The sequence below is a fragment of the Furipterus horrens genome, unplaced genomic scaffold, assembly GCF_987537825.1.
Source record: "Furipterus horrens unplaced genomic scaffold, mFurHor1.1.pri manual_scaffold_7, whole genome shotgun sequence".
NCBI lineage: Eukaryota > Metazoa > Chordata > Mammalia > Chiroptera > Furipteridae > Furipterus > Furipterus horrens.
Window position 1 is genome coordinate 110484064 of NW_028327177.1, and position 25684 is coordinate 110509747.

Below are 25684 nucleotides of genomic sequence, written 5' to 3' on the forward strand. Positions count from 1 at the left end.
AAGGCCTTGTTCTTTTCCATCACGAGGCAAACGCTAGTGATTTCTTTCTAATTTGCTGGCTTTCTCCAGAGAACGTCACTCCTTGAAGTTCTTTAAATGGGCATGAGCTCCCAGGAGACTGCCCTTCTCAGGTGCATGCCTCTTCCCACAGCCTGCAGCGTAAGGCACTCTGAGCTGGCGCTGGAGATACGGGGTGAGGCGGTGTGCAAGGAAGTGGAGACCAGAGCCTCCTTGTGATGGGAACCCACATGCCCATTATGTGCAGCTTCCCACCATGTGAAACAATGGAGCCCGCCCCCATCCCCCCACCAAGAATGCTAGGAAAGTTGAATCCACTGTTCCTGGCCCCTGGACTCCAGCCCACCATGAGACTATGCTCTCCCCTTTGTGAGAGGGCTCAAGAGGGGGACTCAATTGCTCTGTGCCCACCTCAGAGCTGGCACATGTGAGAATCACTAGAGCCCTACACCTGGTCTTCCACAACACGGGTGCTGTGTGGCTCTGCATGAGCTGCGTGGGGGCATACCCAGCTGACAGCTATCTCGTCTTCCCAGAAGCTGGGAAGCCAAGGATCATCCATCACTGGGAAGATGAGAAATGGAGGGACGAAAGCCTGTAAAAGCAGGGAGAGGAAGGGGAGGTGAGAGAACTGAGCCTGAGATAGGGGGATGCCGCGTGTTGGTACGTGTGTAAGGGTGGGAGGGAGAAAGTGGGGGTGGGGGGCACTGGGTGACAGGGCTGGAGTGGGAGTGTTGACACACCCTTCCTTCCTTTACATAGTAGGGCATCTTTCTCAGAATCTAGAAAGTTCATGACAGAAGGAACGGAGATGGAGGGGGCTGGGGGAGGGATTGCTTTAGAGTGGCTAAAACATCAGCCCAGTCTCTGAGGACGGAACTCCCTGGCAGAGACCCTGGGTCTGGCTTCCTGCAACAGAAGCCAGGGGCTGCAGGATGGCCACTACTTGGAGTGTTACAGCCTCTCAGCTCCTGGTGTGAGTGCCTGACAGGGTGGAGGGCAGGCCCCGCCCCATAGAGTCAAAAACAGGGAAGAGCTCTGGCCCTCCACTCAGCGAGAGGGCTGACTGCCTGGCAGACAAGGGGCTGCAGAGACAGAGGGGGAAAGAAAGGCAGGCAGCTCAAGTAGGCTACACATGGCCCTTGATAGGAGGTGGGGTGGGGGATGTCCCTCAGCTTCCTCTCAAGTGAGGTATGGACCACAACTTCCTTCATGCTGGGAACTGACATGTGTCTCCTTGCCCCACAACGAGGGAAAGTCAGTGCAAAAGGGCAGGGCTGGGGTCGCTCCCTGTCGGCTTTCCATCAGGATCTGGGATCAGTCCCCCTTTCCTCTCCTCCTTTCTCAGGCCTCAATTCCAAGTGTCCCGTGACAGGGAAATCCCCTCTCCTGCCAATCACCCTCAACATCCTCACCCCATGCTCTGGGGCAGGTGTCCTTGGCTTTCTCTCTATTTTTAGTGAGACCAAGCAGAGCCAGCAGGTACGTCTCTGTGTTTTAGAGATGGGGACAGAAGGCAGCATGGCTAGTGAAGTCCCTGCAGGTCCCTGAGAGAGGCAGCAGCTGTTCATGCAGGTGCAGTGGGCCAGTTGCCGAACTCGGGCCTGGGTCCAGGTGGCAGTGGAGGTGTGGCATACAGAGGGAGAGGAGAGGACAGAGGGGGCAGACACAACATTGGGGAGATTCTGGTGCCTGGTGGTCACCTGTAAAGGAGGGCAGGAAGAGAGGGGCCCCAGACCGCTGCGGAGGCCCCTGGAAACTGCAGTGACTCTCGGGCACCAGCCGTCCCGTCTGAAATGCAAAGTCATTTCCTGGTTTCTTATTCACCAAACATCACAGGTTGCAGAAGCCAGTACACATTACCTTCTAATATTTCCTAGTGTTCTAGACATCTGGAAAACAGACTCCTTTATAGAAGTTGCCATGATCTTTCTTGGCTTTTATTAGCATGTGTTAAAATCATATTATCCAAACACTACCAGAAGAACATGTATTGTTCTGCATAAAGTGCTCAAGGAAAAAAATGCAACTTATTAAATTGGACATTCTTTTCTAGTTCATAAATTCTGGGTTACAATCAGGGCACAAGAGGAGAAACAGAATGCAGTATTAGAGAGAGTGAGAAGCTTAGTTAAGAACTTGAGTAAAGACACAAGATCACACCCCATTCCTCCCACTTCCTTGCTGACTGAACACTGCACCTGTGTAGAGCAGCAAACAACTGTTTTAATAAATACATTTTCCTTCATTCAAATCGGAAAATTATAATAAAGCACTTTTTCTTTGATCATCTGTTATAGCCACAGGCAAGATTTATCCACAGAGTTTAAGTGTGAAAGTATTATTTCATTGGGCCTTTAGCTTTCTAATGCTATCTGGGTTCAAGATTGTCTCAGCAATTCATTATTGGTTTCTTTATATTAACCTGGTACTTTGAAATACCAACTGTATAGTGTTTTGTGTTTCAAATGCCAACCAAGGATGTTCTCACGTTTAGCACACTGATAGCTGCACAAAACCCAAGTGCCAGTTGTGATAGATTTTTAAATCAACAATGGTCTGAAAAAATAACAACTTGGAAATCTCTGTGTTTGAATCTTGGGTGGTCATGTTGAGAACAGAAAGAATTGCATTAAATACATTTAAAAACATTCATTTGCAACCAAACATATTTGAATCTTCCAAGGAAGGAACAGGCTGGTGACGGGGCGGCCGTGACACGAGCAACCTCATCAGGAGTGGCTGTGGGCTCGGGAACCGGTCAGGGCACACACTCACGGCAAGCTCCTGGGCTGCAGACCGTGCTTCCTGGCCACAATGCCTTTGACCTTCTTTTAATAAAGGGAAAAGAAGGCTGGTTCTACCTTTAAACAGTCAAGAGCAACCTCTGTTGAGTTCACCTTGAAGCTGACCCAGCAGCTGGGGCAGGCGCCAAGCTGAGGGGTGCAGAAGGGCTAAGCAGTACTCGCCGTGAAAAGAGCTCATCTCCAGTCCTCCTGAGGAGAGTCCCTGTCCTTCTTTCAAACTTCAGTGCTTTTGGCTTCTTGCAGGAAAAAAAATCTTAGCCACATCTCTCACTAAAATTTCTATATCATTTTACAAAAGGACACTCAACAGCAGTCCTGAGTGACTAGTATGGAATTTGCTGTGCATCGCTAAGAGAAAAACTGTTTTCTAAACTATCCTGCTTTTTGCTTCTTTCCACAGAAAGGTCTGTAGAACATTCTTTAGTTTCATAGTGATAATTATGCTGCTTCATGAAGCACAAGATGACCAGACTTTGTTTCCAGGAAGTGATAAGCTATTTTAGTTTGAGTATAAGGTTCTGTGACTGGTTCTACATCTTGCCAGATACTGCTACACCAAAGACAGGATTGAGGGCAGCTGGGAGGCTCTGGGTGCCCAGCTCCTGCCAGCGGCAGCCCACCAGTTATGGCTGGGCTTTCACTATCAGTAGTTATATTCCCCTTTGATGCTTCAAAAGATCTAAGGTGAGTCTGCCCCCTCACTCCACTCCACCCTGTCCGTCCGACTTGGAAGCCGAGAGCGCACTGAAGTGGACTGATATTGACGGCAGTTAGGATGCTAGCTTACTATTTTGCACAGCACCATATATCGTGCCTGTTATTCAGGCCAACTATAGCCAACCTTTTCTTTTTCTTTTTCTTTTTTGTTCTTTTATAAAGAAAATCTATGTAAATTGAGGTTCAGAAATGCATATATTTTTTACTTACAAATATTCATCTGACCAAAATTCAACATAACCTTTATGGAACACTTAACAATTGTTTTGTTTTTAAAATAACATTTCATTCAAACTGTATATAATTCAGTAAAGTTTTTTTTATACAGCAAGCAATGCTTAAACCCTGGAAAATCTGTAGAAAAGCGATTTTCACACAAAATAAGAAAAGAAAAATTTAAGGTATCCCCCCCACACGTCCATTCATCCTGACCCACATGCACACACGCATACACATACACACACATCTGTGTATGCACAGACACATTCATTCTTACTCACAAAGTGGCTGCAGCATAGGCAAAAAATTGTAGGTCCAAAGGAAAACGATTGATTGTTCTAATAAAGAGTCCAGGTAGCTCAGGAAAACAAAACTAAACAAAACACAATAGTCCTCTGAGGATATTACTACCTCAAAAATATGTTCTCAAGATGAATTTGAGATCTAAGCCTACCAAATTGCTTTTGCAAAACAGCTCCCTGCAGTCCAAGGTGACTTGTGCAAATAGAAGGAATCAAATGAGGCTAGTTCCTGTACTTCCTTTAACAAGGACGTGGGAGGCTCCCAGGTGCCCCTGGTGCTCTTGTCACGCCAGGTACTGCTGCAGTGCCGTCTTGGCCCTGAAATCACAAAGTTCCTTTAGACACCATCTCAGAAGTATAAACGAGGGAAAAAACTGGTGGGTCGAAGACAGTAGGGCGGGAAGTCTAAAACGTTAGGTTCCCCAAAGTGAACCGGGGTGAACCCAGCTGGACACCTACCCTACAGGGCAGAAATTAGCAGTCAGAAGACACTTCCCGCCCAGGCTGCCTACATTCCTCTTCCTGTGGGGGCTACTCTTGCTCCCACACCTGCTGCAGCCCAGTGACATTCTATAGTTTTCCTTTGTCACTGGCATACAGTTGTCACGGATCCAGGATTATGGTTAATTGCCATGCAGCTTTTATTTTGTGCTACAGGACACTTAGGATTTGTGAAACTAAAACTGACCCAGCAAGGTGTTTAGGTGCTGATTAGAAGGGGCATGGTAGGGGTCAAGAGCTCATGGGATGACGCTGTGTCATGGTTCCAATGCCTCAGAACTGGTTACAATCTCATCTCGTTCTTCTCCTGATGACACTGACCAATGTGGGGTGTGTGTTTATTAAGGTGACTATGAAAGAAGCTAACTAGTTGGAGAGGAACAGATATAATGTGGGCAGTGACTGGAGCTAGGACTGAGGAGGCCTCCTTTACTACTCCTGTTATGGACTTAGTGAAGTTTTCTAAAGACATGGCAATTGTGGGAATGAAGAAGTCAGGTTTTAGCAATGGTCTTTCTTGCCTTCTATGTTAACAAAGAAAAGGCTAGTATTTTCAGTTACTATTAGCTGTTGAAAGTACACCAAGTAGACTGGGCCTGCAGTAAACTGGACTCAAGTGCAGTTTCTATATTGCAAAGTAATAATACTATTTACAGTTTTAAAAGTGGTCTGCTAAGGGATATTCTTGCAATTACCTAAGGCTCTATAAAAGTAATAGTTACAATAGTCCAACCATTAGAATAGAGACTGTCTCTGAGTTATGAGTGAGCGGGGTTCTACAAGGAACTTTTCCTACAGAAACAAGTTTATGACTGATGTTATATGCTACCCCTGTATGACCATCCACCTCACCCCAAAACCTGATGCCCTTTGAGCCTGAGGTGGAGAGAGCTAGCAACAGTTCCTCACCTGTAAGTGTTTGAAAGCCAAAGGCTCACAAAGCCTGACGACAGAAGGAACCTAAGAGATGCCTGCTTTGGGTAGCAGACTTTACTGCCTGCTTCATTGGGTGCTTCTTCCTTTCCTTCGCTGATCTTCCTCATCTTCTACTAAATGTTCGAGGGCCCCAGAGCACAGTCCTTAGTCCTCCTCTCTTCTCCCCTCTCTCATTCCCCCTAGGTGACTTCATCAAGCTCCATGACTTTATATACCACCCAAATATATATGCACAGCCCCACTCTTCCAAGCCCCTTGTTTATCTAATAGGCATCCCAAGGTTGGCATGCCCAAACGAGAATTCTTGATTCTCCCTACCCCTACCTATTTCTCACATATTCTTTACCATCCTCGTAAATGACAACTCCCTGTGCAACTGTTCAGGCTAAAACTCTAGGCATTCTTCTTTCCTCTCTTTCTAACATCCTATATCAATCCCCGAGCAAAACCTGTTGGCTCTACCTTTAGATTAAATCCTGAATCTGACCACTTCTCAACATTCTACCACGACCACCCTCATCGCTTACATACATGACATTAGCCTTTAACTGTTCTCCCTTTTTCCATTCTTGCCCTATTATAGATGATTCTCTACACAGTCCGAGTGATCTTCTAAAAATTCAAATCATATGTCTCTTCTGCTCAAAACTCTCCAATGACTTCCTATTAAACCCTGAATAAAATCCAAAGTCCTTACTATTGGCTACAAGGCTCTTCACTTGCTCCCCACCACCTCCCTGAACCCACTTCTATCACTCTCCCTCTTGCTGCTTCTTCTCCAGCCCCAGTGGTCTTCCTGCTATGCCTTGAACATGCCAAGTTCATGACTGCCTCAGGGCCTTGAACTCATCACTGTCCCTCTGCCTGTTCTTCCTCTAAACATCTGCCTGGCAGACTCTCATTTCATCCAGGTCTTTGATCAAATGTCATGCCCTCAGAGAGGCTTTTACTGACTAATCTATATGAAAAGAAATTTTCTTACTCTCCAGTCCCTCAACTTGCTTTTTACTAATAGTACATCTCATTGCCTGCTATCATATTACACATTTCTTTGCTCATTGTCTATCTTCTGTACTAGAATGTAAGTTCCATGAGGGCAAGGACTTCATTAATTTTATTCTCCATTATATCACCGATCCCTAAAACAGTGCCTGGTAGAGGTTAGTATTAAAAGACAAGCAAATGTCTGCTGAATGAATAGGGAATTCAGAGGAGAGGGGACTGACATAGCAAATTAAGATGGAACCTGAAAGTATGATACTGGAAGAGGGCAGGTAGGGTGGGCACGGGGCTGAAGGAGGAACACAGCGGACGAGAAAGGCATAGCCAGACCATGAGGGGCTTCGGAGCCATGCTTAAGAGTAGAAGAATGAAAGAATTGATGTTCCTTGCTATTGTTATTGTAATGCACAGAAATGAGCTGAAAAGTGAAGGCTGTGTTATAAGGAAGTGTACCCAGCGAGGAAAAACATTTTGGCTACTTGGAGGTTAGAGGGAATCTCTGATTATGACTCTTGCCTCTTCTAGTAAAGGGTGAGTTCTTTGACAGAAGGGACTCCTTAGCTGTCACTGCCGTATCCCTAGCAGCCAGGCCAGGCTGGCACAAGGCAGCTGCACAGTGAGGTTTTGAGCCAGTGTTTTATTAATGAATTCCTTCCTTTCTGCTTTCCCAAAGGCCACATGCCTTTCTATTTGAATGATTAAGGGGATATAAAGGAGTAGCCTCTGGATCCTCTCCAGGAACCTACTAAGCTGTCCCAGGCTCATGTTAATTCAGAGTAAGATGAGGATCTTTATTAATTTGCTAATTATTAGTTTATCTCTTACTCAAATGGCACACAGTTGGTTCACAGAAAACTACAAAGGGAATCCAAGAATCTAAAAGATTTTAGGTTTGGCCATGTTAATTACTAAACAATTCAAATTCTTCATAAAAGAATCCAGTGTACCCCAAAGTAAGGCCCTTTTGATACTCACTTGTCACAAAGGTTTGAATCTGGTGACTGACTCAGTTTGTGTAGAATATCTACAATGCCCATGTCTCGTAATTTATCCTGGCGTTCTTGTGAACCTAAGAGATTAAAGCTAACAGGTTACAGGGCACATGACCCAGGCAGTTGCTCTCCTTGGTGTACAATCAACAATCTAGAGCCTAGCCAGTGCCCTTCACTCTCCAGCCTCCCACCCTCCTTGGCCTCCGCTCTCCCTGTGTAGCTGGAACCCCTCCTGCTTGGATACTCCAACAGCGTTCTAACTGGTCTCTGCCTCTCGACCTTCCCTCCTGCAGTCCATCCTGAGTTCTGCTCCTCAACTGATTTCTCTATGGACTGTCGGGGTCAGGTCAGATTCTCCAGCCTGGCACAAGGTCCTCTGTCGTCGGGCTTCAGCTTTCTCACTTCTTTCTGGGCACACCATGCCAGGCTCCTCCTAACCCAGACAGGTCATGCTCAACTCTTCCTTTTCCCTTCCGCCCTCCACTGACCTCCTAGCACTTCATGGTACCTCTTAGCATGGAGCAGTTCCAACTTCATACAGCTCTGGTCTATCTTCGAACGAGACTAGGACCTCCCGAGGGTGGCCTTGCTGCCCTGGCACCCTGACGATATTGGGGCTCTAGGGTCTGTACTTAGAATCCAGTGTCTCCTCCTCCTCCTTTGATCTGGATACAGCTGCTTAGCAGAATAATCCTCCTGGAGTCTTTCCTCCCCACTGAAGAGCTACAGTGACTCACTCATGCACTGACCTCTTCCAGACCCAGTGAATCAGAATCTCTAGGGTGGAGCCCAGAAATCTTCATTTTAAGAAGTTCCCCAAGTGATTTTTTGTGCAGCCAACCCAGCACTGAGACCCAGTGCCCTCCTGTCTGGGAAGTTTTAAAAAACATTTATACCCAGAACCCACTCCTACAGATTCTGATCTAATTGGTCTGGTGCAAAAATCCCCAGGAGATCCTAATAAACAGTCAAGGTGGAGAACCTCTGATCAACAGAAGCCTCCTGACAGAATGACTGCTTCTCAGTCACACTGGGTTTCACTTCTCACCAGTGCACCCTCTTCTCCACTCAGCTTATTTGCCTCTAGTCCTAATGTGTGTTCCTCTGCATTCAGTGAAAGGCCTATCCTCCCACGTACTCTCTCTCACCTCTCATCTTCTTCAAGTGCATCTCACTATCCTCCTTCTCAGCTCTCTCAAGGGCAGGGACTGTCACTTACTTCTACAGGGTTGACTCCAAGGCGATGTTGTTGGGTGCTTGGGACCTGGTGAGTGGTGCCTGTACCCAGGATCTCAGGGGCAGCTGCTGCCTTCCCTGAGCGGGACTTTCTTCCCATAATTTTCTTCAGAACAAATCTCACCAATCTCTTACCTTCCTCTTCATTCCATATGAGGTTCGATATACAAAACATAGCGGCAAGCTGCAGTTTGACATGCGAATGACCCTATTTGATGCAGAAAACAAAAATAAAAAAGGAGGTAATCTTTTTGGATAATTTTTTTGTGTGTGTGTGTAACATACTATAAATAATTTCAACAGCTTAAAAGTTTAAAGCAGGGGATTCAAACTCAAATGGCTGAATGGCCACAAAGTTAGCACTGATGGGTGAATGGATTAGACTAGAGATGATAGGAAATGGTGGAGAATCTGAAAAACTGGGGAGTGAAGCCTTGCCAAAACATTCACCTTCAAATTTTAGACACACTCTGGCTGGCCACACAGAACACCTCTAGGACCACAGGTGCCGTTTGTAATTTATCATTCAGCCCACATTGACATAAGGCAATTCTATGCTTGTGACTGAAGCTATGCTTTATTTCTATCAGGAAACTTTCAGCTTACTAGCAGCCAATAAATTAGATGGGTATGCATTTTGTATTTCCCTCTTCAGCTATTGATTATCTAATTAAAATTACTCTTATTTCTATAGGAACATCTCCAAGAACTTGACTAAGTCTCCTATTGTTAAGGAGCCTCCTATTTGTCTGAAACACAATTATATCATGTTTCTCTATGTACTGAAAGTACAACCATTTGGATCATTTACCATTTATGCTTTCTCCTAAATGAAAGAGGACCCAATGGTTAAACAATCTTTAAAGAAGGTTCTCCTACTGGTGTAAAAAAAAAAAAAAAAAAAAAAAAAAAAATTACCCAGTATATTTAAATAATATATGGATAGCTAAGGAATACCAGTGGTATATGCTCAACAGTTTCTTAAAAGCTAGGACAGACTTATCTGACCATGTAGGACTATATCTGAACTAAGTGGAGACAAAGAAATGGATGTGGCTTCCTCTGTCAGAATTCTATGGTTGGTTTAAAAAAAAAAAAAAGAAGAAGAAGAAGAAAGAATTCTATGATTGGTGATTCTTTTTTTCCTTTTACAAGCCAAGACTTTTTAAGGTGTCCAGCTTGGGCTCCATTAAGACAAACAAAACTTTTGCTCCTAGCCTCAGGCCATCAATGGATATTTGTTGAATAGATGAACTTGGATACAATACAGCAATAAGCATTTACTATCTATAAGTTCATCATTCCAATAAGTATCTTTTAAGAAACAAATTGCTGTGAATGAGAAAACTGGAAGACGGAGGAGTAGAAACCTAATTTGGGTGGAGTGCACCAGAGGTAGGGCTAGGGGTTGTGTGAGGAAGGGAGAGCTCCTGGAAAGATCTGCAGTAAGGAGGAGCTGTGTGGCTTGTGTGTACTGAGAAAGAAAAGTGGAGTAACACTGGTTCAGAGAAGTGGGCATGGTGAAACTGTGGGTGCCTGAAGGCCAGATAAGGACTCTGAATTTTATTCTGAGTTGATAGAAAGCCCGTGAAGGATTTAAGCAGTGAAGGGGCAAGATGTGATTTATGATTTCAGACGATTACTTGGGCTGAAGGGATTGGAGGGACAGTGCAGAGGTGTCCGGGAGGCCAGGAGAGTCAACCAGGCAGGAGACGCTGCAGCGTAGCCTAGGGCGAGGGCAGCGGTGATACAGAGTAATAAACAGACTGGCAAAGAAGCGCTGATAAATTAGATTAAGGAGGTGAAAAAGCTGGAAGAATCAAGATTGACTCCCAGGGTTGAGAAACAGGGTGGATGACAGGCACTAAATTGAGACAGAAAAGCCCAGGTGAGGAGAAATTTAGGTTTAGGGGAGATATTTAAAAATTCACTTTTACAAATCACCTTTAAGAGGCTTCAGACAGCCACATGGAGATGCTGAGTAGGCAGGAGGATACACAGGTCCACAGATCAGAAGAGGGGGCCTAGGCTGGAGGCATACATGTGGAAGTCACCAGCATAGAGATGGTACTAAAAACCACAGGAGGGTGTGGAATTCCCCTAAACCAGTAGTTCTCAACTCTGGCTGTAGCTAAGAACCACCTGAGGAACTTTAAAACCCCTGATGTCTAGGCTCTACCCTAGACCTAGTAAATCAGAATCTCGGGAGGAAGGGACAAGGCAGTGGTCTTCGAAAGCTCCCTAGGAGATTCCAGTGTGCAACCAAGCTGTGAAGCACTGACTCACAGAGAGCACATCCGGGAGAGAAGAAGGTCCAGGGCTAAGTAGGGAAGAAGACTGGTGTCATGGAAGCAAGAGGAAAGACTGTTCCTAGGAGAAGGGAACAGTCAGCTGTGTTGAAGTCAGCTGTAACTGAGGTAAGATGAGTAAGCTATATTTTGAATCGGGCATCGTGAAGGGCATTGGTGAAACTATAGGGATGGAGGCCATGAAGTGGGTTAGACAGTGAAGTTAGGGGTGAGAAAGAGGATAGCATGTGCACAAGACCCTTTTAAGAAGTCTGGCTCTGAATAGCAGCAGTGAAATAAGCATACCTTGATGGGTATGGGAAATCAAGAGAATCTTTTAAAAGATTAGAGATATTATGCGGATTTGATAGTGGAAAGATAAGGGTTGAAGCAGGAAGGTTGTCATATATATTTACTGAGCACTTACTAAGTGCCAGACATTGTATGAAGTAATAGACAGATTGTGCACAAAACTGATCCAGTCCTTGTCCTCGTGTTGCTTACACTCGGTAGGCACACAAATATGGATCACTATAATTGAGCTAAGTGCTCTGAAGGGAACAGAATGGAGTAACAAAGAATAACCCACACAGATAAGAGCCCACAAGAAGTGTCAGTAGAGCCGAAATCTGACAGGTAAGGAGTGGGGAGAAAAGTGTTCCAGGCAGAGGAGCCAAGATGTGCAAAGGTCTTGAGGCAGGAAAAAACATGGCCTTCATGAGACTGAAAAGGGTCCGTGTAGTGAAGGGAAGAAGGGAATGAGATGAGTTGGGGAAAGAGATGAATCAGGTCATGCAGGACTTCACAGGCCATCACAAGGGGGATGTAGATTTTATTCAAGGTTAACAGGGAGTCACTGAGGATTCTGGCTTCTTCTCTTAATAAAACAAAGAGTGATGAGGGATAGAAGAGGTGAGGTTTAAAGAATGGAAGGTCTAAGTCCTGACCGGTGTGGTCCAGTTGGTTGGGCGCCACCCCACAAAGTGAATGGTCACCTGTTTGATTCCTGGTCAGGGCACATGCCTGGGTTGTGGGTTCTGTCCCCGGTTGAAGCTCATACAAGAGGCAACTGATCGATATTTCTCTCCCTCTCTTTTTCCCTCCCTTCCCCTCTCTCTAAAAATAAATAAATAAAATCTTAAAAAACAAGAATGGAAGGTAAGAACCTATTCTTGTGGCAAATGTGGGTGCCCGCTTGCTGGAGAATCACAGGAAGATACTAGGATGTCAGCCTGCTCCTGTGCCATTCTCTACAGCTGTTAGCTCTTATATGGCAGGAAAAATAAAACACGGATTCACCCACGTCAGGGTTTTGCTAGGCAACATCAACAGAGTGAAAAGAGGATGAGTGTTTGTTATCCAAATTTTGGCGCTTGGCAGTTTCTGGTGATAAGATTGAGGGTATTGTCATGAGAGCTGGTGGCTAAAATGTTTGGAAGTAGGTGGCAAAGTGTGTTTGAAAGTAAACAGGTCAAAGAACAGATGCCAGAGGGCTAGAGAGTTCACCAACATAGGATAATAGCCTTGAGGGAAGACAGGGGCTGGGGAGGCTGTGAGAAAGCCAAATGGCCCAGTCTTCACTGAATAAGAGGGAGGCCATCAGATGACAAGGGTGGGGAGTGGGGTGGTGGGTGGTAATACTGCCAAACGGCACAAGCTTCAAGGACTTGCTGTTGCTTCTTTTTCTTCAGGATGGAAGAGAGTTGCTTGAATCTGTTAGAAGCCCCTGCCTTCTAATGTGCAGCTAGTGTAGAGCAGTGAAAGGAAACCAAGGCCTACCATGTAATACTTGATTTTCTGCAGGATGTCATCGTTGGTCATAATGAGTTCTTTTGCTGTTGTGCCATCTGCTATGTTGGCCAGGATGCACAGTGTCTGGAAAAGAACAAAGGCCAGTGATCAGGAAAACTCTGAAATCCCAACACTCAGCTCTCTCAAGAACTTGGGCAATTTCCCAGATTGGATTCTCATAGGTTCCACTCTGAACATCTTGATTTCTCACCCCCTGGCCTCACTGCCAACAAGAGTAACAATGCCTAAGGAACCCAAACACTTCAGTAGTTTATTTCTGGGCATAAGACAGCGCTGGGCAAACACAAGCATGTCTTCAAGTTCATGCCATCATGTAAATAAAAGGGAAAACATAATTTTATATTATTTTCTTGAAAACTCCATTTCTAAGAGAAGCTCTTGTTACTACCCCACAAGGTTTCTTTGAAGAGGTAATCTCTTTAGTGCAAGCTTCATAAGTGTTGCAAGTCCCCTCCCTCTCTCTCCAAATGCTACTTGCTCACAACCACATGGCCCTCTGGGTGAAGGCTGAAGAATCCTGCCCACTAGCCATGTGCAATTAGGACCTTGACTTTTTGGAAACCTATTAGAGGAATGAGCAGAAGGGAAACAAAATGTGGATTCAAGTTGGAGAAAATTATTTGAATGTAGACCCCCCCCCCCCCCCCCCCCCGCCCCACCTCTCATCGCCTCCTTTGAGGGATTCCTGACTGCCAGTGTTCCTGGACTCAGTGTCACTCCCTCCAAGCAGCATTCCCTGACTTGCAAGTGTGGTTACTTCATGCTTTCTTGGGTCTCTCTTTATCTCAGTCACACCACGGTAAAATGGTGAAATGTAACTGTGTGAAGGCTTCAAAGTCAGAGGGTGTGTCTTGTTCCTGTCTCGTCCTGATGCCCTGGGGCATGCATGCACATCACAGATGCTCAGTAAAGTTTGTCGAATTGCTAAGGCTGGCTCCGTACACTTACCAGTCCTTTCACCTTTACTTTAATCCCACCTCCCACTAGTCTGGCTGTGAGAATGTCAGCACAGCTAATGTGGACAGTGTCTTCTTCCAAGAGTGGGCGTAATGTAGAGACTGGAGGGACAATCACCACATTGGTACTAGAGGAAGAGTCTCTCAGAGGCACGTAAATCATAACAAAGAGACCTCAATATGCCCCATGGGAGAGAGATGACCTGGGGAATATGCTAGGTTTCCAAGTGATCTGGTACCTGTTGAGCCCTCAAAAAAAGGGGAACACATACCTGTTCTTTGACTTCAATGTTATGCTCCCCTTCCAGAATAAGAGTGACGGCTTGCATAATCTGCTTTCCATGAGTACTCATTATTTTATCTATATGCTGCAAAACAATGGGAAACCCACAATTATCACCTGGGGAACAAAGGAAAAACACCACAGGAAATAACAGAAGGCTTCTAAATACACAACTACTCCAAAGAGAACACCACAGCATATAGAGCTAGATGTCAAAGAACAGTGTGTATTACATTATGAAGCTGTATTTTGCCTTCAACATTCTTTTTTTTTTATGACTTGAAGATAAAGAGAGAACATACTTGGCTTGATAGAACATAGAATTAGAATCACATGGGATCCTCAAGCCCAAAAATATTCAAGAAAATAAAGCACATAAAAATGGGTGAGGGAGATGAGGGAAGCCAGAGACATGGACAGTATGGTATAGATATATTTGCTATCTGGGCATAAATGTACAAGTGATGTATAAATAATAATACATAATAAATAACATAAAATATTTTTATGGAAATTAGAAAATTAAGCTCATGGATATAGAGATAGTTTTGTGGTTGTCAGAGATGAGGGGGTGGGTGGGTGGGGTGAGAGAAATGGGTGAACTGGTTTTTTTCTTTTCCTTTTTAGTTTAAATAAATTGACTAAAAACAATACCAACAAGTGAGGCACAGAGAAGAGACCACTTATGTTTTTTCATCTACATGAAAGGCCACTGACAATGTTGCTCAGGGACCATTAGAGAACAACGAGAAGGACCTCAGAGCAAGGCTCATACTCTCCTGCTCTGCCATATATCCACTGTTCTCCGCACTGACATCTTCAGAGGTCAGTCCAGTACATGTGAGCTGGGATATGTGTATGGGGGGTGAAGGGGAGTGGATGTATGTTTAGGGAATGGCACAGAGATAACTGATTAGGCCCGTAAGAAAACCCTCCCTGGCCAGCAAACCAGGTTAAGAATAAATAATAAATTAAGACAGGCTCAAATGCAGCTAGGAGGAAGGAGAAGGAGACAGGACAGGCAGTGCAGGAATGAAGGGTCAGGTGGCTATGTGCTGAAGAAGTTCCCAGAACATTTATGAAGGTGACAGGTCTAGACATCAACCCCTTGTTTCTCTGGAAAGGAGCAGTTTTTCAATCTAACTTGGAGAGGAAAGGTAGGTAGGGGTAGCTAATCTGAAAACCTTGGTTATTTTACTTACAGGCCGAGTAGAGAGGAGATTTCTAAGAAGTCCCAATGTCTTCATCAGCACATTCAAGTCTGAATCTGATAATAACCGGAATAGCTGTTCAGTACTCAAGCTTCGTAAAATATCTGCTTTTATTTTTTGTTCAGCCTGAAATGCCATATTCTGAAAGGGTTAAAGAAATTTCAAGAATCATTTCTACATTTACTTTATATTTTAATAGTAACTGATTATTTTTCAAAGTGCTAATAGAATCTGCAAGAAATCCTTAAGTATAAGTCACATTATTTTTCTGATTCCTGTTAATTACCCATAATTCTATCTGTTAAGGAAAAGATAACTGTTACTTCTGTATATACTCCTTTATTAGGAATATGATTACTTCCTGACACAGGCATTTGAGTGTCTTAAGAGTTCTCAAATAAATACAAAGTCCATTAGTACTTTTGAAAATATCCTTATGGTTATCAAGTTGCCTTCTGTGTCCTTTAACAACAAAATGATTATTAACAAATACATATACTGTCCCATGCGTTTAGAGAATGAGTGAAAATTAATGGTTATTATAGATGAAAGTAAATAGTGGGTTTCTTGACTTCACTATTACGAAACTCCTGTTGTGTTCATAATACTATGCTGGGTATTGATACAGCTAGGCCATATCATACAGGAAGTTCTCCAGGGGGTAGGAGCTGTATGTATCCAAGCAACCCACCAGCAACCCCAGAAGGCCAGTAGCTATTTTCTCCCTTTTCTTCTTTCTGGACACATTATGGATTATCTTAGGTTCACCTGAAGTTATAATAGCATGTTTGAAGGAAGAAAATAGTGAATTCCAAATAAGTCATAAATCAACTTTGGGTACAAAAATCTCTTGTAAACTAGAGACTTATTATAATATATGGTTATTGACCTCCAGGAACTTATTTTTAATTAAGGAGTTATGACGTATGGAAAGATCAAGATACCCAATGATGCAAGGTGACATGGAAGAGTAAGAAGAGGACTGGGCCAGATGTCAAGAGACCCAGGTCAAAGATGATTCCAAGGCTTTATATTTTGTGGAGAGAGAACTCAGCATCTGGTAATATGGAAATTGATGAGAATAAGATAGTCAATGTAGATTTGAGGAATGGGATGATAAATTGGATTTTCAACACTGAAACTGTACATGTCAGGGAACCCTCAAATGTAGTCTCATAGGCTGTTAAAGTGACAGAACTGGGGAATAGGGGAGTTATGCCTGGCTATGTATATTTCAAAGTAGCCTCATCGATTAGTGGAAGTTTAAACCATGAGAGTGGATGAAGTCCAGGAAACTGAAGTGTAAAGGGAATTGGACACCAGGAATTCAAACTTCGGGGAATGTACCCTGAGAAGGTTGTTAAAAAGGAGGCTAGGTAGAAAGTGAGGCAGAAAAGAAATTAAGTTCTGGGAAGGAGTTTCAAAAAAGAGAAGTGCTAGAAGCTGGTGCAAAGTTAAGGAGAAAAATAAGCATGAAGCTATTGGATTCGGTACTTTCTTAGAAGATGATGTTTGCCATCCCAAAGTTCATGTGAAAAGACAGGAGATAGAGGCTGGAACATGGAGAAGAGCATGGGCCTGGGACAGGTCCAAACCCACTTCCATCCCTGATTAGCTCTGAGGCTTTGGACAAGTCACTTACCTCCCTATGTGGCAGTGTCCCAGCTGTAAGGTGGACACATACCAGTATAACTTAAAGAATTAGACATAAATACAAAACACCCACCTAGTATCTGGTACATGGTAATTACATTATAACTACTATAATTATGTTTTTTTAAAAAATCTATGTAGGATTACTCTATTTTCAATTTCAATGGATTTTACTTTAATAAATCTTAAGGATAAATGGTTCTTTGGCTTCATAGTTATAAATTTTTAAAATTTAATTATAAATCATTTACTAGAAACAGTTTAGAAATTAAGTATTTCTGCACCAATTCTGTTATCATGGACAAGTTATTTAATCACTCTGTGCCTTAGTTTACTCTTTGAAAAACAGAAATACTCCCTAGCTTATTTCACAAAGTTGCTATAAAAAGTAAAGAAGACACACACACAATAGTCATGGGGATGTAAAGTACAGCACAGACATATAGTCAATAATATTGTAGTAACTGTATGGGGCCAGGTGGGTACTTGAAATTTCGGTGGGAGGGGAATCACTACGTAAAGTATATGATTATCTAACCACTATTCTATATACCTGAAACTAATACAAAATAATATTAAATGTAAACTGTAAAAAAATAAACACTTAAAAAAAGCAAATAAACAAAGGGCTTTGTAAAGTAGGTAGCTTTATACAAATATCAGTATGTCCATGATGAGGAAAATTTGTTCTCCAAAATTAGCTAAGTCAAATTTAAACATCTGTCCACTCTTCTTAATAATAAATAGGAGGACAGAGCCACACAGTGGCCAAACAACTTGCTTATATTTGAATCTGAAAGCTGAATATGGAGTCTTCTAGGTCCTAGGTCATTAGAAAACTCGGCTAAAATAGCAAGAATAAAAATCCAGATGTCTCAAATAACACATCCTTTAGTTTTAACTTTGAAAATAGCTCTATTCTCTTTGTAAGTGATGACATACATAAAAGAGTGAAACATACCATAAGAGCCCAAATTCCATTCACTCGTAAAGCAGGATTTTCACTTTGGGTTAATCCACAAAGTAGCTCCACAGCTCCTGATTCTAAAATTGGCTGCCATTGGAAAGGGGGAGAAAAAGAACAGCTTTAATTCAAGTTTGTAAACTAAATGTGCATATACCCTGGCATTCTGTTTATGATTTTGTTCTGACTCTTACCCAATTCCAAGCAATTTTCACAGAGCAGGAAGTGAGGTGGCCATAAAAATCACCTTGACAAGGGCAAAGACAATTATTTTCTCAAATCTAAAAATACAAATAACCCCTGTCATTTCCTGTTTTTCTGGTGGTCCGAAAAGACTCAGGAGATATCCTAATAATCTGTACATTCTTCACATACTCCTTGTGATTCCACAATCTAGTTCCGTGCTCTCATTTCCACCATCTTCTGAGAGTCCATCACTCCTGCTTTGTGGAGGCAGGTATCCCACTGGGTCACGTGTGGGCTACAAGCTGCGACTATGAAGCAACAGGCTGATTTAGAATGGAACTTAACCCGTCTTCCTTCCAAACAGTCAATCTTATTCCAAACAGAATTCATACTTCAGAACTACTTTTAGGACTACTTCTCAATGATACAGGCAGGACAGTCTTATAGTCATACCATGTTCTACACCTAAAATAGCATGCTTCAGCCTGATTACTTAGTTCATGACACTTAGCTGAAAATGAGTTTTGTTAATTTTATAAAAGTTCAAATCCTAGAGGGCTGATTTACCCCCACCAAAAAATGCTTAAAAGGCCATCTGTCAAGTGGATTCTAGAAAGTGTCTTAAACAATTGAGACTTATACACCAAGAAACAGAGAAGTGCTTTACACGATGACATTTTCGAAGGATACAATACATTCTTCTACTTGTACAAGTTGTGGGTTTTTGGGTTTTTTTTTTTTTTTTTTTTACTTTTTATTTTCAACTAAGTTCAAACCTACAAAATAGCAAAATTAATACATGGAACTTATTATATTCTTTTCCCAGATTAACCAATTTCTAACATTTTGTCTTATCACTTTGCTTAATCATTAACTCTTTCATTCTATGAAGCCATATTTGCACTGTTCTTTTAAAAATATTTTATTGTTTATCCTATTACAGTTGTCCCACTTTTTTCTCCTTCACCCCTTCTCTCCCCAGCCCTCTCCCCACTCCCATAATCAGTCCCCTCACAGTTGTACATGTCCACGGGTCCTTCATATATGTTCTTTGACTAATCCCTTTCCCTTCTTTCAATCAGTCCCCACCTCCTTCTCCCCTCTTACAGCTGTCAGTATATTTGCATTTTTACCTTTTAGGAACCATTTGAGAGTAGAGTGTACACATCATGCCCCTTTACCCTTACTACTCAATGTGTATTTCCTAAGAACAAGAATATTCTCTTAGATAACCACAGAACAGTTACCAGATTCAGAGAGGTTAACATTGAAACAAGACTTTTATTGAATCTATCTATAGTCCATATTCCAATTTAGTCACCTGGCTCAATAATGCTTTATAGCACTTCCTTACCTTCCAGTTCAAAATCCAGCTTATTATTTATTTATTGAAATATAATTGACATAAAACATTATATTAGTTTCAGGAGTAAAACATTATTCAATATAAGTATGTATGACAAAGTGATCATCACAGTAAGTCTAGTTAAAACTCATCATCACACATAGCTACAATTTGTGATAAGAACTTTTAAGATCTACCAACTTTCAAATATATAATACAGTATTGCTAACTATAACCCAGCTTACTTTTAATATGAAAAACCACTTGTATTAATGATCCTGTGCCTAAGCTCATCTGCCTTACTTTATAACTAGACCCTAACTATTCTGAAGGTAGATCTGAGGCATCACCACAGCTCTGCAGGATGATTGATGGTGTCACACTGGCTGCAACCCGACTGTCATCAAACCAAGATGCCCACCAGCAGGGCAGAGAAGAACTGATGGAAGCTCTAGCATCTTATCTTGCCTTTGTCTCCTTCAGAATAACAATCAGTCTCTCCCCTTTTGTTCCAAGATTATTACTGCTTGTTGAATAACTGTCTCTGAACCTCCACCTGTTACTAATACCTTCCTAACTACCCGTCAGAGGTCTGTAGGTATTACAATGCAGAAAAGAAGTTCAATAAAAATGGGACTACTAGATGCACAATAAAGGACAGTGTCTAAACCTCAGCTCATGATTGGGCAGACCAAAGACACTTCAACATGATAAAATTAACTCTATAAGGTTTCCTCCTTCCTTTATTAAAGTTGATTTAAATTTTCCCTAGAAGAATAATACATGCTCAAATAATTTATAAAATGCATAAAACAAGGGAAAAAAATATCTCCACATTTAATCCCTCCCCAAACAACTACCATTAACACTACACAGGAAAAAGATTATTTTCTGATGCCAGCAGTTATCTCCCGCTTATAACCCTGATTTATAAAATTGAGTCTTCCTGTATTCTTAGTAAATGTAGTTTGAAAATAGTCTATTATTTTTGCAATTATTTCTTACATTTGCAGTTACAGGCAGTTCAGTTATTGTAAACTATAATATTTTTTTAAATAATCTGAATATGCCAGGCAGAATAAAAGGGATAACAGAAAATTATATTAACCACATTTAAAAATGATTTATTTTGCTGCCTGTCCCCCCTGCAGCATCAAACAATTAAGAAGAAGTTTTTAAAACCAATCTTCAAATTTCAATGTCAACTACTGTGAAAAGTATTTGACTAAGCTCTTGGTAGGACCAGGCGAAGTCTAGGAAGACTAACTAATCAATACTAACCTCTTTACTTGGAGAAAATTCAAGAAGAAGATTACATAGCATGGAAGATGCTACGACTAGGATTTCATCTGGTGCATTTTGTAAAACCTAGAGAATTAAAAAAAGGGATACTATTAATGGTTTGGAAATACAGAGGTGAGGTCATAAGAACAAATGAGGGAAAAAGCCCAATTTATCTTGGAACCTGATTTCCCATATTAGAGAGCTGGTTTGGAAGGATCCACTTGATACTATGTGAGCCTTTACCTAGAGCTATAATTATGACCAAGGCCCTCACGTCTATCTTGCTGCAGAAGCTACAGCTCCACTGCCGGGGTGGGGGTTGCTGCACAGAAAAGCACACAGACACAAGTCAGGGGGCGGGCACCCTATGTAAAAAGTCTGAAAACCACGTGACTGCTTTGGGGAAAGTTAGCTCATTCTATTTCAACAAATCAGGGCCATTATAAAACCACAAAATTGTCCTAGCGGCTAACACTTTTTGACGTGACCCCAGAAGGGCTTGTTTGACCAGGAGCATGGATGCATCAAGCTCCTGCACAGGGAGGCAATGTGGGGAACTGGTCCTTGAGACTGGAATCACACAGCCTGGTTCCAGCCCTTACTCCTCCACTTACGAGATGTGTGCACTTAAGTACATTCCTAACCTCTCTAAGCTTTCGAGTTGAGGAATTAAAGAAAGAAAAACCCTTCCTTGATAGAACTATTAGAATAAAAAGTGATAGAGTGAATAATAAAGGAAGCATGATGGCACAAAAGCTAAGAACACAGACCGCCCAAGTGCCAATTCAGTTCAACCACTGAATACGTATATAAATTCCTTGGCTGTCAAATGGGGATAATGATCCTACCTGCTTCATAAGGTTGTTATGAAAATTAATAAATGAAAAGATTTTAGAATAGTAACTGGCACATAGTGCTGGCTATATAAGTAAGGTTTTTAAAAGGTAATTTGTTGCCACAGTTTATGCTGTCATCAGGCACAGTATCAGGCATGTGGTCCGCATCAAGTAAACTAAATGCCACACTCTCACTGAACCCAGAAGATAACGAACGCAGCATGATGACAAACGTTAGTCACCGTTAGCTTTAATCAGAACCTGTTTATTCTAGATTTTAAAAGAGAAGGCTTCATAAACACTGCCACTTATATGCAACAGCCTTTGCATTTGGGATCAGATCTGGATAAGGCTTATGATCCCAAAAGGAGTCCTAGAAGCTCTAGCTATGCAAATTGGAAATGGAGAATCACACACAAAAAATTAGAGTTAAATACATTATCTGCTTTCTTCAGCTAAATCAAATCTGAAGTTCCGAAGTTAAGAATAAACAAGAATAACAAAATAGAAGCAGTTCTCCTAAGATACTGCGTTTTAACCTTTCTGTGACTTGTTAGCTAGTTGATAAAGATTAAATCTCTTATGTTATGCTGATCTCTGTGTCTGCCATAAGCCCCTCTAAAGACCCTGTTCACCCATCCCTTGCCTTTCCATGCCCTTCCCACATCTCTCTGGTGCACCCCGTCCCAGAAGCCTCGTTGGGGCCCTTCCAGTCAGAAGTCATTCTACACTCTTCTGAGCAACCACTGCCATTGTTTGTGGCCTCTCTTAGGACCCTTATTACTGTCCACACTGTTCAAATTCTATGTGTAGCCATGCCAATCCCTTTTTCTATAAACACATTTAAGCTTCTGAAGGAATAATCTATATATCTATGGCCTAATTTATCCTGGACTGTATCAACCAACTGGCACAGCACAAAATGGGTGCTCAATGAATGTTTGTAAAATAAGAGTAATAATCATTTTCCAAAATCACACTATTCAGCATCGCTGGTTTAAATAAGTGAGTGTGTACCAAGGTTTTAAAAAGTTGCTTTGCAAAAAAGAAAAATAAATAAAAAGCCGCTGCTTGATATGATTCACTTTTTAAAATATTTAGTTTTATAGATTAATTGTGCTTTTATCAAGTTTTATTTTCAAATGAGATAACACTGAATGATAACTCCAATAGAAGAGAGTCTATGAAATTCTTAAAAGCATTTCCTCAGTGTAGGATAAGATACAACATGTGAAATTCAGAAGTTGACACCTAACACCAACCAAATAGTTTCACCAAAATATTAACAAAAAAAAAAATCACAAATACAAATTTTAATTAAAATCAAATGCCTCCTCCCCTGTGGTTTGTTAACCAACAGTTAAAAACATGGAAAAGCAAAAGAGGAAAAATCAATAGACATTCAAACATTCTTTGAAGTAAGAGGAATGGAAATATCTAAAATTACTGATCTACTTCTGAGCTTTTAATACTATCTATACTTTAAATGTGCAACAAAGTAGTAGTTTGATAGTAATTATACACACATGTACCCAAGTGCACAAAACCCTTCCAGATTGCTCACCAAACCTTCCAGGTTGCTCACCAAACCTTTCCCAAGTAAAACTAGTTAGAAACCACATGTTACTGCACTTCTGATTCATACGATAGAGGGGTACTTAGCTGAGCAATCAGGGAAGAAATATTTAAGTTATTTTGGAAAACAGGAAACACTTAAAAAAATCTTGAATGGACAGAATCAATAAATCAAGATTAACCTGCTATGAGAAAGGTGCAATTTAAGGACAAGAAAGAGGGGCAACAGGAAAATCACTCAGCTGAAGACAGCACTGGTCTCTTCTCCGGGAGCTCCCATCCCAGCCCTCTACTACAGGCCTCCTTACACTTCCGGCACAAACCACGATGTAATGTTTCTGTTCATGCTGTTCCTCTCTCTTTCCATAGTCTTCCTGCCTGAGGCTGCCTCTGTCTATTTCTACCACATTGATGCTTCTAACTGTAACCTGGCGCTTTAAGCTGAAGGCAAGAGCTCCACAGTAAAAAATTTTGGTAGCCTTACTGTGCCCGGAGGCTTCCTTAGCAGGTACTAAAAAACAAAACAAAAAAATCAAAAACATAAACAAAAGTATATTTCGATTAAATGCAAGATGTCTGTTCACTTTAAGAAAAAAGGATGGAGCAGAGGTCAAGTTGATCTGTGGTGCTGTAATATATCAGGAATAATATTATTAGCAGCAACTTGATGCATATGCTAAGTTTCAATTCAGATTTAATTGACATGAATGACCCCCCTCTGCAACACCCTGCGCGCTTCAAGGAAAAACCTAAGACTAAAAGAAGTTATTTTCCAGTAGAGAAGCAGGAGGTAACAGTTGTGTTAAAAAATATCAAGGAAGTTCCAAAAGACTAAGAACAGATTATATCTATAAATGGCTGATTTCTCTCCTTTTATAACTAAAAATTACAAAGACGACTCTGGATATGTCCAAAGTGTAATACTCAATACACAGGGAGATCAGATAAGTAACTAATGTTTTATTTAATGAAAGAAGACCAGGCAGGTACTTCCCTGTCACACATGAGCTGCTGACCTCAGAAATACATTCTGCAGGTCTAAAGATGCTTCGAACATGAAATTTGAGGAGAAAACTATTCAAAATGGTGTACACAAAAATCACACATACTCCTAGAGCACGGAATGCTGTCAGCATTCTGTGGGAACTGTCAAAATCTGTGGGAATGGGGGTTACTTGCTGACCCTTTCTTTCCTTACCTTCATTAAGGGTTTCCACACGGCATGATCCTGGAAACTGGTTCGAAGCTGTTGCACAGATCTAGATAAACTGTGCAAACATCTACAAAGAATAATCAAAATTAGCTTCACAAGAAGCTGAAACTTATACTTTTCAAACACACTGCTTGGCATTTCACAATTACTAAGATACACTTCAAGTATATCCACAGACATGAATTCAACTACTTCAGAACACTTCTTGGGCTTTTTAGACTACCTTCTGTTTAAAATGTTACACACCGAATTCACCTGAGCAGAGTTTCAAGCAACACCTGGATTCTGTGCTTACTTGGTGAAGGTCCAGAAAGGAAACAGGTTAAACACATGGCAAGGGATTTTTATTCAGACCATTTAAAGCTCATACCTGACAGCAGCTAACCGCACCTTGACACTAGACTCAGACAAGCCAGTCACAATTCGGTCCATCATATTTTCAGTCTCAATGATCTGGAGAAAAAGGTTAATGCTGCATAAATAACAACACAAAGATGACAAACTTCACTGCTTGTAAATGCAAGTATGGTAACGTCATTAAAAGTTTAATGTTGTTTTGAGCAAGAGTTTTTACCTCTGGAACCATCACTTTGTGGTGAGGGCAGCCATCTCATTAGAAAGATGGGCTACCCCTAAGGACCTACCAGGCTGAATGGCAGGCGTAAGGGGCAGATTATGTTTGTTTATTTTAAAAAACACTTAAAACAATAACTACATGGCACGAATAGTGCAGAGGTGTTGCATAAACAGTCTTGAGAAAGAGTGAAAGCTATAACTGAACTACCACCGAACACATTCCTGTCAAGAGTGAGATTCTAGAAAAATCACTGTTGAAATGATGTCTGTGGATTTCTGACAGACTCACCCTCTGGCTAGGTTCTTACCAAGCGAATTGAACCTAAATTAAATATTTAGAAAAGTAATACTTGCCATTTTTCACTGTAGCACCAAGCCCTGCTGCAATCATGAAACTTTTTCAAAAATTTAAAAACAAGATAGGCTACAATTTTCGTTCATTAAGCAATGTGTAGATACAAAATAAATAGTGTGGTAAAGAACTTAAGTTTCACTTGTGTGGTCCTATGCAAAAACAAAATATTATTAAAAATGCTAATGCAATCGTAACACAAATATTAACAAGACTACTATATCCGTTGAGTACTTCTTTGTGCCAGGTGTGGTGTGAATATGTATGTTACATGATCTGATTTAACCTTTTGGTGAGCATGATTATGATTCTTCCCATCAGCATATTAAGAAACCGAGGACTTAGATAATATAGAGCTCGCCTGGAATCACAGAGCTAAGACTGGGACCCAGGCAGCTGACCCCAGAGTCCTCATGCTTA

The 25684-nt window shown here is 41.7% G+C and overlaps 1 protein-coding gene across 5 annotated transcripts in view; it reads right to left on the bottom strand.

The window, feature by feature from the left end:
* Positions 1-3679: 3679 nt before the first annotated feature.
* ARMC8 (armadillo repeat containing 8) overlaps positions 3680-25684 on the bottom strand; it is a 90798-nt gene continuing 68793 nt past the window's right edge. For 4 of the 5 annotated variants that reach the window (XM_090284283.1, XM_090284280.1, XM_090284284.1 and 1 more), the window contains 9 exons: positions 24707-24789; positions 24322-24403; positions 20710-20796; positions 17895-17987; positions 15272-15421; positions 14059-14154; positions 12798-12893; positions 8866-8938; positions 3680-4381 (listed from right to left, as the gene is read on the bottom strand). In XM_090284283.1, coding sequence (XP_090140409.1) covers positions 4212-4381; positions 8866-8938; positions 12798-12893; positions 14059-14154; positions 15272-15421; positions 17895-17987; positions 20710-20796; positions 24322-24403; positions 24707-24789 — 930 coding nt within the window. In that variant the 3' untranslated portion in view covers positions 3680-4211. Of the gene's footprint in view, positions 4382-7477; positions 7572-8865; positions 8939-12797; positions 12894-14058; positions 14155-15271; positions 15422-17894; positions 17988-20709; positions 20797-24321; positions 24404-24706; positions 24790-25684 lie in introns of all 5 variants that reach the window. The other variant, XM_090284281.1, reaches the window with a different exon arrangement.